Genomic DNA, 13,338 nt, shown 5'->3' with positions numbered 1-13,338 from the left:
TCAAATCTCCATGACAAGTTAAATGGGAAAGTATTGCAGGATTTAACATGAAAATAAACTCATAAGAAAGTGTTTTTGCATGGTAATACAGTTAGTGCTTAGTGTGGACAATGATACTTTGTTCCTGAATTATTCTGGTGAACTTAAATTAGCTTCCAATGGTATAGGATGAAGGATTCTTTAGGTGTGAGGCAGGAAAATATGTAAGAAGCTTTGACTGCTCCAGAACCAGGTAGGAACAACAGACGTAACTTTTCAGTAAACTGGGATAGCTTATATTGCAACACGCTGAGATGAGTTCTTGGTTTGGAAAGGTGTATTTCTATCAAATGTGATAGATAGATCTCTCTTAAACATACTGTTGTGAGATTTTGGCAGCTGCTGTTGGCGTATGCTAAAATGAGCTGAAAGAACACTGTAGTATTTGAGCAAGAAAGCCTGCCAAAGAAGTGTAGCGACAGTTTCTAAATGAAGCCATTAGGGATGGCATCATCAGTTCCATCAAATCGATGATGGACATGTTGCAGAGATCTCTTGTAAGAAGGTGCAGATACTTTGCTAGAGGCTATAAAGACTCGGGCACAGGGGTTCAATATTGTCCTTATGATCAGAGGACAAGCTTGAAGCTTGAATGGTTTAGTGAAAGAGGAGACATGAATTTATGTCCAGTATTATTAACCCTTCATGCTTATATTATGGATAATTTTATGTAAGTTGCTGTCATGTTTAAGCAAACAGCTTTTAAGACAGAAATCAGTTACTGCTTTTTCAGATGTCTGTAATTCCACCATTACAAAAAAGAAAACTGATTTTGAGTATGAAGAAAATATTTTTATTTAGTCTTGTTTCTCAGTTTGTGAAAGTCATTTGTACTGGCTATAATTTGGCATTTCACTGGCAACGATTTCAGTAATATTTCATAGAAGTATTTAAAATGGAGTTTAATGAGTTAATGGAGTTAATAAGTGTCTCTAACTTTTTGAATTTTTGTTTACTTGAAAACACTGAAAACCTTAATTAGCAGTGTGGTGCTGCAGTACTAACTGGTGGAAATATTTATAAAAAATCTTCGTTGTGTGTTTTTTTTTTTAAATAGGTACGAATCTCCAGAAATTGCTCTAAATTGTGGAATAATGCTTAGAGAATGCATCAGGCATGAACCACTTGCTAAAATAATCTTGTGGTCAGAACAATTCTATGATTTCTTCAGATATGTGGAAATGTCAACATTTGACATTGCTTCGGATGCATTTGCCACCTTTAAGGTAATTTGCATGCAACATTTGACTTGTTATTTCGTTAGTTCTCTGCTATGTGAACCCAGATGATGTGTGTTATGTTCTTGGGCAAAACAAGTCCAGGGAGAGGTATAAAAAAAACCGGTGTGATGCAAATGGGTAAACTGCATACTGTTCTTTCTGGTTTCTCAGAATGCAAGGTATTCCTTTAAATATATATACGCTATGTCCCCAATAATTTTTATTCTAGAAAGCAAGATTTAAACTATCATGCGATAGCTGAATACATGTGCATTTCCATGCCAGGGGCTTTTAAATCTCTTGTCTCCCAACTTCTCAAGTGAGCAAACTCATTTTTGTTCCGTTAGGAACCTGAGTATATTTGATGTTGATGCTTTGTCTGGGGAAATTTTTTTTGGACCTAAAACAACCAGTTATGGAACTATAAGCATAATATTGATCAGTATTAAACAGTGGGTCTTAACCTTGGTTGTGTATAGTTCTGTGCAGAGCACAGCCTTGATCCATAAATGGCATTCTTCAGGGATAATTCCACAGGCTATTTACTTGTGTCGATTAACATACCACATAGCAGGCCTTTCCTCAGAGATGCCAAGATCCTTAGCAATGTCCAGGTAACTGCATTCATATCCTAAATGTCTTTGTTTAATGAAATAGGAAAATTTTCTATGGGATATCTTATATGTACTCACTCTTTAATAAGAATGTGTACGTACTGTTTAACTATTTTAGTGAAAATACTGGTTTTGTGCTCTTTTACAGGATTTGCTTACAAGACACAAGTTGTTAAGTGCAGAATTTTTGGAACAACATTATGATAGGGTGAGCAGATACATTTTAATATTCAGAATTTTCTAGTGCTGTGTATCTTATTTGAAGAAATCAGTACTTTAATTGCTTAGCTTTTGTTTTGGAAATCTACACACAGTAGTAAACCAATTGAACTTATGGTAATTTCTGCCAAGCAGTAAAATTAAGATCAAGGCCTTATTGTTGAATGTAGAAAGGTATGAAAACAAGAGAAGGCGGCAGAAATCTAATTCTGTGAAAACTAGATCTGAATTTTCCGCTAGAGGGAACCCTTTCCTTGTCTTTTTCTTTTGTCTGTATTAACCCTTAACAACCAAAGAATACAAGATAGCCCTCCTCCACCTGCTGGGGACTCCTGAAATTAATGAACAGTGTTCAGTACCGGTACCAGGAACTACTGTAGTTTAAGAAGTAATGAGATAACTACTTCCATCACGTTACGATCTAAACGTTAAATAAATTTCTTTTTTTAAAGCACATACAGTGTTTAAACACTAGTGACTTACAGGAACCTACTGAGATTTCAGATTTTGTTTTCATTTTTGGTATGGATTTGCATCTCTCCCAGTTTGTTATAATCATTTGGCAGAAGAGTGTGCATATGGCACTTGGAAAGGTCCTAACCCTTCTCTTTATTCTGTGCCTAGTTCTTCAGTGAATATGAGAAGTTACTTCATTCAGAAAATTATGTGACAAAAAGACAGTCACTTAAGGTAAGGCAATTTTATTTTCTTCTTAAATTCAAAGTTAGAGAATTTCTTTAATTTAAAGGTGGGTTGACTTCAGTAACTGCCTTAGATTGAGTTTATTTTAATTTTTCATATGTTTTAATTCTTGGGATCAGCTAGTTTCCTTTAGTCCAGTCCTTCCATTATTTAGTGTCCAGCACACACCAAGTCATTTATCTCCCTATTCAGAAATAGCTATATGCAAGTATGTTTATTTTTGTTGGGGTTTTCCTTCAACAAATCTGGGCACGTTTAAGTAATTTAAGAAAGATTCATGTGGTGTGACTAGAGCAATACTAATCTTACATTCAAGTAGGTCAGAAATAGTGAATGTAAATATAATACACAACTTGTAGCAAGAGCAAGGGTGGTACTTGTGGGGAGTAACTTTTTACTGCCTTCTGGACAAAGAAGGGAGAAAAAGAAGTGTAAAAATTTCTTATTTGAAGTAATAACTCTTTTTGGTTTGTTTTTTAAAACCACATTTTTGTTGGTGATGTATAGCTTCTGTATAAATTAAAAAAACGCATGAAATCATGGTGACAAAAGAATGAAAAAAGACTTTTTAAATTCCGGTTCATAACGAGGGGGGAACAAAAGGTGGTTTTTCACTTGTTCAGAAAAAGGAGAAACTGCATCATCGAAATAAGAGCAAGATGCACCCTGCACTTAGAAATTCAGAACATTTGAGTTCTGTTGTTAGTATATTTATAGACTGGTGTCAACTACTCAGTGTGTTTGAAAGACTTACGAAAAAGTTGTTTCTTGTGTCCAGTGTCAGTCATTTTTTCATTCGGGCTTGTTTTCTGCATTTAGCTTCTTGGTGAGTTGTTACTGGATAGACACAATTTCACAATTATGACAAAGTACATCAGTAAACCTGAAAATCTCAAACTTATGATGAACCTTCTACGAGACAAGAGTCGTAACATTCAGTTTGAGGCCTTTCATGTGTTTAAGGTATGTTTAAAAAAAAACCCACAATAAAACAAACAACAAAAGAACCCCATCAGAAGTTGTTTAGCTGAGTAAACTACGTAGCTGAGCCTAAATGAAGCTTACCTTAATGTCTGCTAAGTGGTTAAATAGAGAGCTAAGGTTTGTCTTTATTATGATCCATCTTTATATAAATAGCTACCTTTTGTATCTTTTGAACATCGTTTAGCAACCACTTAGGGACTTTCATATGATTGTCAGTGTAATCTCTCAGAAAATTTTGGAATCAAGAAAGATGAAGTGCAGTAAGATGAGGAATGCATGATTTCATGTGAAATCATGAAGCGTCTTGGAGTTCAAAAGTATTTTCATCATGTCGCGTGATCTATGAAGGATAGCAGTATTGCAGTTGTCGCCAAAATTTCAAAGCCTGAATTGTAGTTTGCACATTATAACAGGTACCTTCTGACTTTGCAGCAGGCAAGCAAATAGCTAAGAGCTTAGAGATACAATTTGAGCTATAAAGTTTTCAGTGAACGTTAAGATACCCATCTGATGCTGTATATAATATGAAACCATGTATTTGCTACAGAATTTAACTGTGAGGTGTCTTCCGTGGTTTCTGCAGAGGGTGTTCTGGCTGATCGCCTCCCACAAATTGAATTTACTTTGGTACTGGTGTTCTGTTTCTAATAAAAAGGGAGCAATTTTATTTTAAAACTTGCATTTACTCCATTATTTTTAGTGTAAAGATACTGGAGTACAGAATAATTAACACACAAGTTATTGTCATCACGGTTTTGTTGGCTAGGTTTGTTTTTTAAGTTAGCCTTCTATTTCCTACTATTATGCTAAATGCCTTTTGTTTTCTTGCAGGTGTTTGTAGCCAATCCTAACAAGACACAGCCTATATTAGACATCCTTCTAAAGAATCAGACCAAACTTATTGAGTTCCTCAGCAAGTTTCAGAATGACAGGACCGAGGATGAACAATTTAATGATGAGAAGACCTATTTAGTTAAACAGATCAGGGATTTGAAGAGACCAGCGCAGCAAGAAGCTTAATCTCCAATAAACCCTTAAAATATTAAACCCAAATTCAGCATTTGCTGTTAGATAATTCAGCATCAGGCACTCTTATCGATTCATGAGGAACATTACTGCTAATCTGCTGTTCAGTGAACGGTTTTTGTTTTTCTCTTTTCTTTTTTAGTCCAAGTTGAAAAACATAGCTGCTGCTTTCTTGCACAATGTGGACTTTCTTGATATTTGTGTCATTTCAGAATTCAAAGACACTGCTTGTTTTAGGAGACCTGAAAAGAAAGATTCTAGGTCGTGAAAGCAAACGTATAGATACTAGTTTGGTTTAGGAGAGAAGGTATTAATGTAGTTAAGTAACAAGGTTGCATGCTTGCAAATCTGAATAAATCTGTATGTTTGCACTTACCTTGTTTGAGATATGAGCACAATGTGACCTGTGCATACCTGGCACCGTAGTTATAAGATTATATGCCTTGATTAAAAAAAAAAGCGCAGTGCTTTATTTGTAATCAAAGGGGAAATGTATCTAAGATGTCAGCTTATTGGGATAAACAGTTGTCTTGCAAATAAACTGATACTGAAACTTAGCAACTTTTAAAAGAGTGAAATCTCAAGGTTCGTAAGGAAAATGTATATATGCCTTTCACTGCTTTATAGAATTTTTTTGACATGATTTGATTTTTCTGAGAATTGACTTGTAAACTTGGAAATATGTTCTAAGGTTTTTTGTTAATTTTACTTTAAAGTTATTTCAGACAGTAGACCTAGCAGTGACATTTTGCATTTCATTTCAACAATGCTTGCTGGTTTCTTTTGTATATAACTCCTAGGCTGCTCATTTCTTTAAAATATGATTTAATTTGTACAGCAGAGGAATGTTGTTGTATTAGTCTGTAACTATTACCTAATATTGAATTTTGCAAAATGAATGCTCATATGTAATTGAATACTTCAGATCACATGGAAATGCTGATTTAACAATCTTAAGTACTGCAGCATTAAAAGGAAAAAACAAACAAACATTCTTTGTATTCGCTTGTCTAATGGGGTGCCACCAGTTAGGGTAGGCTGAAATAGAGAACTGGAACCCTTTATACTACATTCTTACTGGATAATATTGGCCTTATTCAATTAATCTAGCATTGTGCTCACCAGCTCTGCAAATGGCAAAGATTATGCTAAATTAATATCGATTCCTCTTACTTTGGGGAGCCTGCAGTGCATCATTTCTTTCTTACAGTAAATAACTCAGTACAGTAGTTTGTGAAAGTGAATAATTTAATTCCCTCCACCTTCAAGAAACAATTTCATAGATGTCCTAGGGTAACAAAATGATTTAATTTTGTTGATTTTGTTCTTTAATGCTGCAAACTATCAGTATTTATAAAAACAAAAAAAACAACTGATTTTGCACCATGTTTTTGTTACTGTGACCATACAAAAGGAATCTATTAAGTATAGCTAAATGATGTTATTAAAATTGTATCTAGCCATCATATAGTAACGCTAAGATCACAACCAAGCAAACTTAGGGATTGGAGTCTGAAAGTTCAAATTCTGCATGGCTGAATCTGGTTGAGAATGCTGTAGAAAATGTTTGTTGCTTCCTGTCCTTTTCCTGATTAAAATATTGTGCAATCAGCAGGATGAAACTCCTAAGTGATGTTTAAGCCCATTTGAAAGCCGACACAAGGGAAGTCAGATAGCTCCAGAAAATTGAGTGGTTTCACTCAGTTTAAAAAAATTCGCCTTAATATTATAATTGGTCTCTTAAAGGTTCTTAAATGTGTCCTTTGCAGATACATTTGGCCTACAGGAGCGAAAATAGCTTATTCTCACCGAAGATCACTTCCACAGGCAGGCAGAATTGGCCATGAGGTGGTATTGTAGTTCAGTACTAACAGTCTATTGTATTTTGGTTTATCATAGCTGAGTGGGGGAAAACATTATTTGCCAAGTTACTCACCATAACACATAAGGCTTCCCCTTTAGAAAAATGTAGATGTGCTAAAGATTTATATATGTAAAGAAGTGAAAACATTTGGACTGGGACAGAGGTTACTCTATATTAGGCCTTGGAAACAATGGCTATGGTGACTTTTTTAATATGTGGAAACATTTGAATGTTGGCTTTCGAAAAGAAGTTGTATTTAAATTCAAGCTCATTTGACGTGCTCTTCGTATTAAAGAACTATTGTTCTGGCAGTGGTTTCTTATCTGCTTGAAGGCTTAAGGGTATTACTAAAAGTTATTTAAATGTGAGCGGTTTTTGGTTTTGCCTTTTTTTTTTTTTTTTTTTTTTTTTTAAATAAGAGATGTATACAATTGTAATTCTACTTCCATGGTAGCATTTGATTTCTCCTGAGGAAAATGCGTTTCTTATCCAAAAAATCTGGCTGGCCCCATAATTTAAATTGAAATAAAATTTTGAAGAAAAACATGTGTTCTTTACTGTGTTACTGAAGAGCATGAGTTTCTTGTGGATGTGTATCTGCTCTCCTTTATTGCCTTAGAGGGGTTCAGCTTTCTTGCTTTTAAATGTGAAATCACTTTAAACGATGAAAAATTCTGTCTTGCAAAAACATTTTTAAGGAATTAAGACAACGTGCTGTATTAGAGATATAATCAGTTTTAATTGTTGGTAGCCCCTCTTGCCTCTTTGCAGCATTATTTGTTGATTCTGTTCCTTTATTGCATGGCCAAGGGCAGAGAGGGGAGATGCTATTTCCTGCGTCACGTCTAGAGACAGGACCCGTTGGGATTAGTGGAAGTGAATCCTTGATAATTTTTGGCCCTTCCCTTCTCTCCAAATTTTAGGAGCCAAAAATGCGTGCAATTGGTAACTCGTCTGCCTCTGTCCATTTTTCATGGGTAACACCCCAAGTTAGGCAGGGTGGCTGGCAAACCTTGAGAGACTGTTACAAAACCCCCCCAAACGTTCAGGTGTGTTTGATGCAGATTCTTCAGATGGTTTTGTTTAGCAAATTTGATGAAATACCTGGTTTCCCACCAGGAACGTAATTACCTTGCAGACAAATATTTGGTCTTTTATAGCCCCCACAGGCTACACCTGTTTTGAACCTTTTATAGAAAATGGTAGTGTTTTTCTCCCTCACTGATGGTAAGATCACAGGTTACAAGGGGAAGGAATCATTTATACTTGTAGTCAAACAAATTGCAAATGAGCGGTCAAGTTGGGTACTTGACTGGGTGTTTGGATGAAAGAGCCTTGATGGGAGGAGGCACGGGACACGCAAGGACATGTTGTGTTGACTTTTTAAAATTTGTGTTCCCTGCAGAGTTGATCAGCAGGACCTGCCTTAGGAGCTGCCATCTCTAGGAACTGGAGTAAAAGGTGCCCTCGGAGCCATGGGAGCAGGTCATGGACAAAGCTGCTTTCAGTAAGTTTGCTTCAGTCTGTGGCCTGCCAAGGCATTCCTAGCAGGCAACTTCATCGGTTTTCCTTTTGCTGCTGCCCTTTTCCCACCCCCTTTATTCTAGACCTTTGCTGCCTACTTTGTTGGATGATGTTCCTGTCCTTAGTGCTTTCTGTGGCTGTTCACTTGAGCTGGTACCATCTTGTTGGGTGCAGCGCTTTTATTTTCTATCATCATTTTGGTTATTTCTCGCGATAGATCTGTACTCCTTTCTCCAAACGTTTTGGCTTTTGTAAGGCTGTTCTAAGTGCTTGTTTTTTTAGCTTTTCAGCATAGTATAATTGGAGTTGATGGTTAGTATCATAATGAGGGGAAAAAAAAAACCCTGCTCTTTTGCATGTTATCTCTTTAAATCGGTGTTGAGCTTAATCTGAGCGCATTGAACTTGTGAAGAGTTGTTTCCAGTGTATGTTTTTACAAGTGTACTTGGGTAGATCCAGTTTAAATCCCATGTGACTGGAGGCAGGGCTAAATATATTTAAAAAATCAAAATATTAAAAGAAGTTAAGGGGGAGAGGGACAATTCAATATATTGCATTCTTTGAAGGAAATTGGCTACTTCGTGAGAGAAAAGACCTGTTCTGCTTCCTATTTAAAGATAGCTGTTGACTCACCTCTATTAAAAAAAAAAAAACACCACCACAAAACACTGAGTTACGCAGCCAGCTTATAATTCTTTTTTTTGTAAGTGTGTTGTATTCACAACAAAATATAAAGGCAAGCTCTTTTTTAAAGGGCTGATACTGGAGGTTGTTTTACACAACAAAACTAAGGATATTTTGTTCCTTGCTCAGAAATACCCTGGCCAGAGCTGGCTTTCTGTCACTTTTCTTTCATAAATGGACCTTTTCATGCTAAAGATTTCCTCACCATGTGTTGCTGGAGAGTTTTCCAGCTGTGGTGTGGTGGGGCTGAGCGTAACTCCGGTACACAGGATAGCATAGGTGACGCTAGCCAGATTGCCTCGGGTGCCCAGTAACGGTAGCACTAAAGGATCGATCAAGAGGGCATGTTTGGAGTGAAGGATCTGTCTGGAAAAAAAAAAGTGATAAATATATATGCTACTTTTTATATTTGTTGGAACAGCTATGTATGTACTATTTAGGATAAATGATTACAACTGGAGTAGTCTGCTCTCCTTGCCTAAAATTAAATCAACAATATTTTTGTGAAATTTTTTTTTTGTCCATTTCTCCCACAGCAAATTCCTTGTACTGAGCAGTCATGGAGGGTCCTGTTGGAGTTCTTGTTTCCTCCTCTTGGAGGCCTTTGGGAATGCCTCACATCCTACTATGAAGAAACACATGATAAAAATGTGAGTGTTGCTTAACAAGGTTCTAATCTTAAAACAGATGTTGAACTGAATTTAGTATTGCTTAGTGTTCTTTTGAGACTTGCAGGAGAGGAGTAGGTTTGCATTTAATTTGAGCAAAAAACAAGAAAAGAAACTGTATAGGTTTTTAGGGCTGTTTTGGCAAGTGTAGGAATTTTGTGTATTCTAAAATTAATAAATAAGCCTTTGTAACTATAATTCGGGGCATCTAAATAAGACATGCAGTACATGTAGTGTTTATAAACAGGTGAGGTGTTTATACTTTCAGCCTTGACTGACGTAAATTAAATCTCCCTTGGCTACACGTTACCCTTTTGGTAATTAGTAACATTGACAGCTGTGCACAGGTGGTTTTATAGTTTGTAGTGTGCTCTGGTATAAGGTTCATATGTGAAAAAGCAAAGTAGGCTAAATTTGTGGGGAGGTGAGTTACTGACAGTTCTAGACATCCCAGTTCCAAAGAGAAAATTCTCATTTTACTGATAAAAATGTGCAAAACCTACGAATTGCTAATAATTGCCTTGATATTTATGTTGGCTGATGGCTCTTCAAAATGAGCGCTAAACTGCAGTGTGCTAGGCGGGTAACACCCAAGGTGAAATATTAGTGTGTGGCTTGTGGTTTCAGCTCGTTTCCACCAGCTGTAGAGGCTGCTGCCAGCTCCTGGGCAGGGGAGAGTTGGCGCTGCCGCAGGTACAGCTGCCCCTTGCTCTGCAGTCAGCTTTCTGCGGTCTTCCGGCTGACCTGGCTGTTGCCTCATCCCACAGACTCCTTCCACATCAGACATAAACCTCCAGGAAAGAGAACGTGGAGCAAGACAGGGGCGGTGAAGCAAAGGGTCAGAAAAGATGCAGTTTTGCAGCAGAGCTGTCGGCATTCTCGTAACACAGCACTGCGGCGTCAACAGCAGTTGTTACCTGCTTTGACTCAGATAACCGTGTTTAGTCAGCCACATGAGCTGAACTGTTCCTGGTCTGGGGATATGATGGTTTGTAAATCTTTATCTTTTCTGGTGCTCCCCCTCCTTGTTTCTGAACTTCCAAGTCCATAAAGGATATTTTCTGCAGCTCTGTTTTCTGTTAGTTAATCCCCCTCTTACCGAATCTGATTCTTCACTTACAAAATCCCAGTCCTCTTGGCAAATCAGTTCTTTCCACTCTTGCCCTTCCTTTCCAATTTCTGCCCTTTGTCTTTTCAGTCCTTTTTCCAAGGGGCTCTTTTCGATATTTTGGGCAATGTTCTGTACTTGCTGAATGTCATGTAAGAAGTGCACTTACGTATGTCTAATTGTTTTTTCTCCAATTGTAAAGAGTTTATAATCCAATATCATTGCTACAGGCAGCATGTGGTTTCTTATAGGCCACTGTTTGTATATCATTAGAATAGCAAATAAGCAAAGTGAGAGTAGATGATGAGTACAGCGCTGTATCCGGCACACGAGAATTTTGATGGTGATGTGGAGGGCGATGGGAGCAGCACTAGCATAGTTTGACCAAGGTGAACATTGCTAGTGGTTGAGATGCCAGAGCTTTGGCATGAGGGTTGGTTGACCAGGTAATGTTAGGAAACGCAGTGCCATCAATGCCCACACACAGCTGTGTGGGGCACTAAATACCTGGAGTTAATAACATATTTATAAAGTAGCCAGTGTTTTACCTCTGCTTTCAAAATGCTGCCCTGTTTGTATAAATCCTTATATTTTGGTTTCTGGTGTCAACAATGGGCTCTGTTAGTGAGTGAGCTTTTGCAATCTTTCCTGTCACTTCTGTGCTGTAGGTGGGTGGCTGGGACAGTCTCCTTCTGATCTCAGGCTAGCTGACCGGGTGTTATTACAGATTAACCTTGCTCTCCTAATAGTCAGATAGTATCTGTATCATCCTGTGACTAGACAGCAGTCTTCACTGAATCTTCTGAACTCAGCAGGGGAGATCAGATCTCTTCATTCCCTATTCTCTCAGTCCATTAGTCCCAAAAAGACTGTTTCTTGTTTGATTTGCTGTGCCACTACCAGCAGTGACAGGTTTGAGGACTGATCTACGCCCCTAGTGCCCAGGTTCAGACTGACCTTTGCAATTTGCATGCAAGGTAAAGATCTCAACTAGACCCTGTTTCCCTCCACTGCTGTGTGTCTTATTCATTAGCATGCTCAGGATAAGAAAAGGCAATTGCAAATCAAACAGCGTTTAAATTGGTACACTAAAGGCACAAATGAGCTCGAAACGTTGCCCGGATGACTGGCTTCGTGGCCTGACGTAAAGGCTGTTCTGAGGACTGGCCCGCAGCCTTTCCTGGAGAGCGCTGGGTGATGATAACCATGTCGCTGTTATTTGTTGCTTGAGTGAAACTGCTTTTTGTACCAACATTTCCACACCTCTCCAACCTTGTCATCTGGCGCAGTTTAGAGCTGTTTGAAGGCTGCTGGAAATAATGCTGTCTGGAGCAATCTGCAGGAGTGAGGTCTTTCACCCCGTAGCTGTTGAACTTCTGGACCTGTGTGGTCTGCTTCTGAGAGGTCTGCAATGTCTACAGGTTTACATTCACTGTACAGGGAGGTTTTGCTTTCTTTGGAGGCGGGGGGGAAAGTCCACAGATCAAAGGTCAAAAGTCCTGTGACAGCCAGGAGATGGTTTTAATTTGATTGTCCGTATCTTACAGTGTGGCCTTTAACTTCAGGAGGCAGAAGGTAAGTGAGAAAGTATCTCCACCCAGACAGAGTGCTGGCCGTTCTGATCTGAGTTTCTCCACACCGCTAAGAAAACTCCTGTACCAAAGTCAGTAGTTTTCTATCCCTTTTTGCCTCCACAGCAGCGAAGGGCACAGATGCAGACCTGGGCCCAGACACAGGTTGTTCACCGTGACATCAGTTTGAGGTTTTGGATCTGGTTTCCTTTATGTTTCTGTGCATATTGTGGCCTGATCTAGAGCCCACTGAAGCGTAAAAGATGATTACTGGTGGCATGGAGGCCTTTGAACTGGCCTCTAGGACAGTCCAGGTCTCAAGGCATTTTTTTTCATTCCTGATCAGTACTGAGTGGGCAGAGGAGAGCCTCCTTCTAGCCAAGTACAGGAGGTTGGGCATTTTTGTTTATAATGCAAAAAGAAATGAATGAAAACCAAGCCTTGGGAGCATTTCCAGCTGTAGGAGAAATTTTTGCTCTGTGAGGGAGACTGGAGTGGAGCTGGCGTACAAGGGGTGAGGGAGCTGAGAGAGGAAGGGTATGGGAGAGATGAGGATGCTCTCCCCTGCAATGGAGGAGGTGAAGCCCATGGAGAGGGAAGAGCTAGCTGAGAAGGCATCTGGGGATTACTGGCAAGTGCCTTCTCCCTCGCTGGAAAACTTGTGTCTGGGCTTGTGTCTTGCAGGTGGAAATCCTGCATGGGGATGCTGTAACCTTCTACCCAGCTCTGTAACTGGGGAGGATTATTGAACACCGCCCTGTGCCCTGCACAGCAGGCACCTGTGACGCTCGTGGCCGTGGCTGTCAGAAATGTGGCAGTTGCACGGGCCATGTGAAATTTGTAGTCACAGCCCTTGCTTTGTCTGAGGCTGGGCTCTCTGGCTGGGCTGTCTCCATCTGAAAGTATCAAAAACTGATGTGGATCCTCTGGGATGTTGTGCAGTTTAGTTAGTCCAATTCAATTAAAAATGAAATACTGTGTTTCGATCCTCTTTACAAACCAACCTTTTAAAATTTTTCTTTGGCAGAAACAACGTTTTTTCCCCTCATGGAAAATTTCTCTTTTCTCAGAAACAGAATTCTCTTTCAGAAGATCTCCCCTATGGAAAATTCCCA

The 13,338-nt window shown here is 38.7% G+C and overlaps 1 protein-coding gene across 1 annotated transcript in view; it reads left to right on the top strand.

Moving 5' to 3' along the window:
- The window catches only part of CAB39 (calcium binding protein 39), a 19,654-nt gene extending 14,280 nt beyond the window's left edge, over window positions 1–5,374 (top strand). The window contains exons 4-8 of the mRNA XM_010286796.1: window positions 1,097–1,265; window positions 2,022–2,081; window positions 2,717–2,782; window positions 3,614–3,757; window positions 4,610–5,374. Of these exons, the coding sequence (XP_010285098.1) occupies window positions 1,097–1,265; window positions 2,022–2,081; window positions 2,717–2,782; window positions 3,614–3,757; window positions 4,610–4,798 (628 nt within the window). The 3' untranslated portion in view covers window positions 4,799–5,374. The remainder of the gene's footprint in view (window positions 1–1,096; window positions 1,266–2,021; window positions 2,082–2,716; window positions 2,783–3,613; window positions 3,758–4,609) is intronic.
- The last annotated feature ends 7,964 nt before the right edge of the window (window positions 5,375–13,338 follow it).

The sequence above is a fragment of the Phaethon lepturus genome, unplaced genomic scaffold (genome assembly GCF_000687285.1).
Source record: "Phaethon lepturus isolate BGI_N335 unplaced genomic scaffold, ASM68728v1 scaffold12535, whole genome shotgun sequence".
NCBI classification, from domain to species: domain Eukaryota; kingdom Metazoa; phylum Chordata; class Aves; order Phaethontiformes; family Phaethontidae; genus Phaethon; species Phaethon lepturus.
Note: the sequence above shows the minus strand (reverse complement) of the source record. Positions and strands in the feature narration are given on the sequence as shown.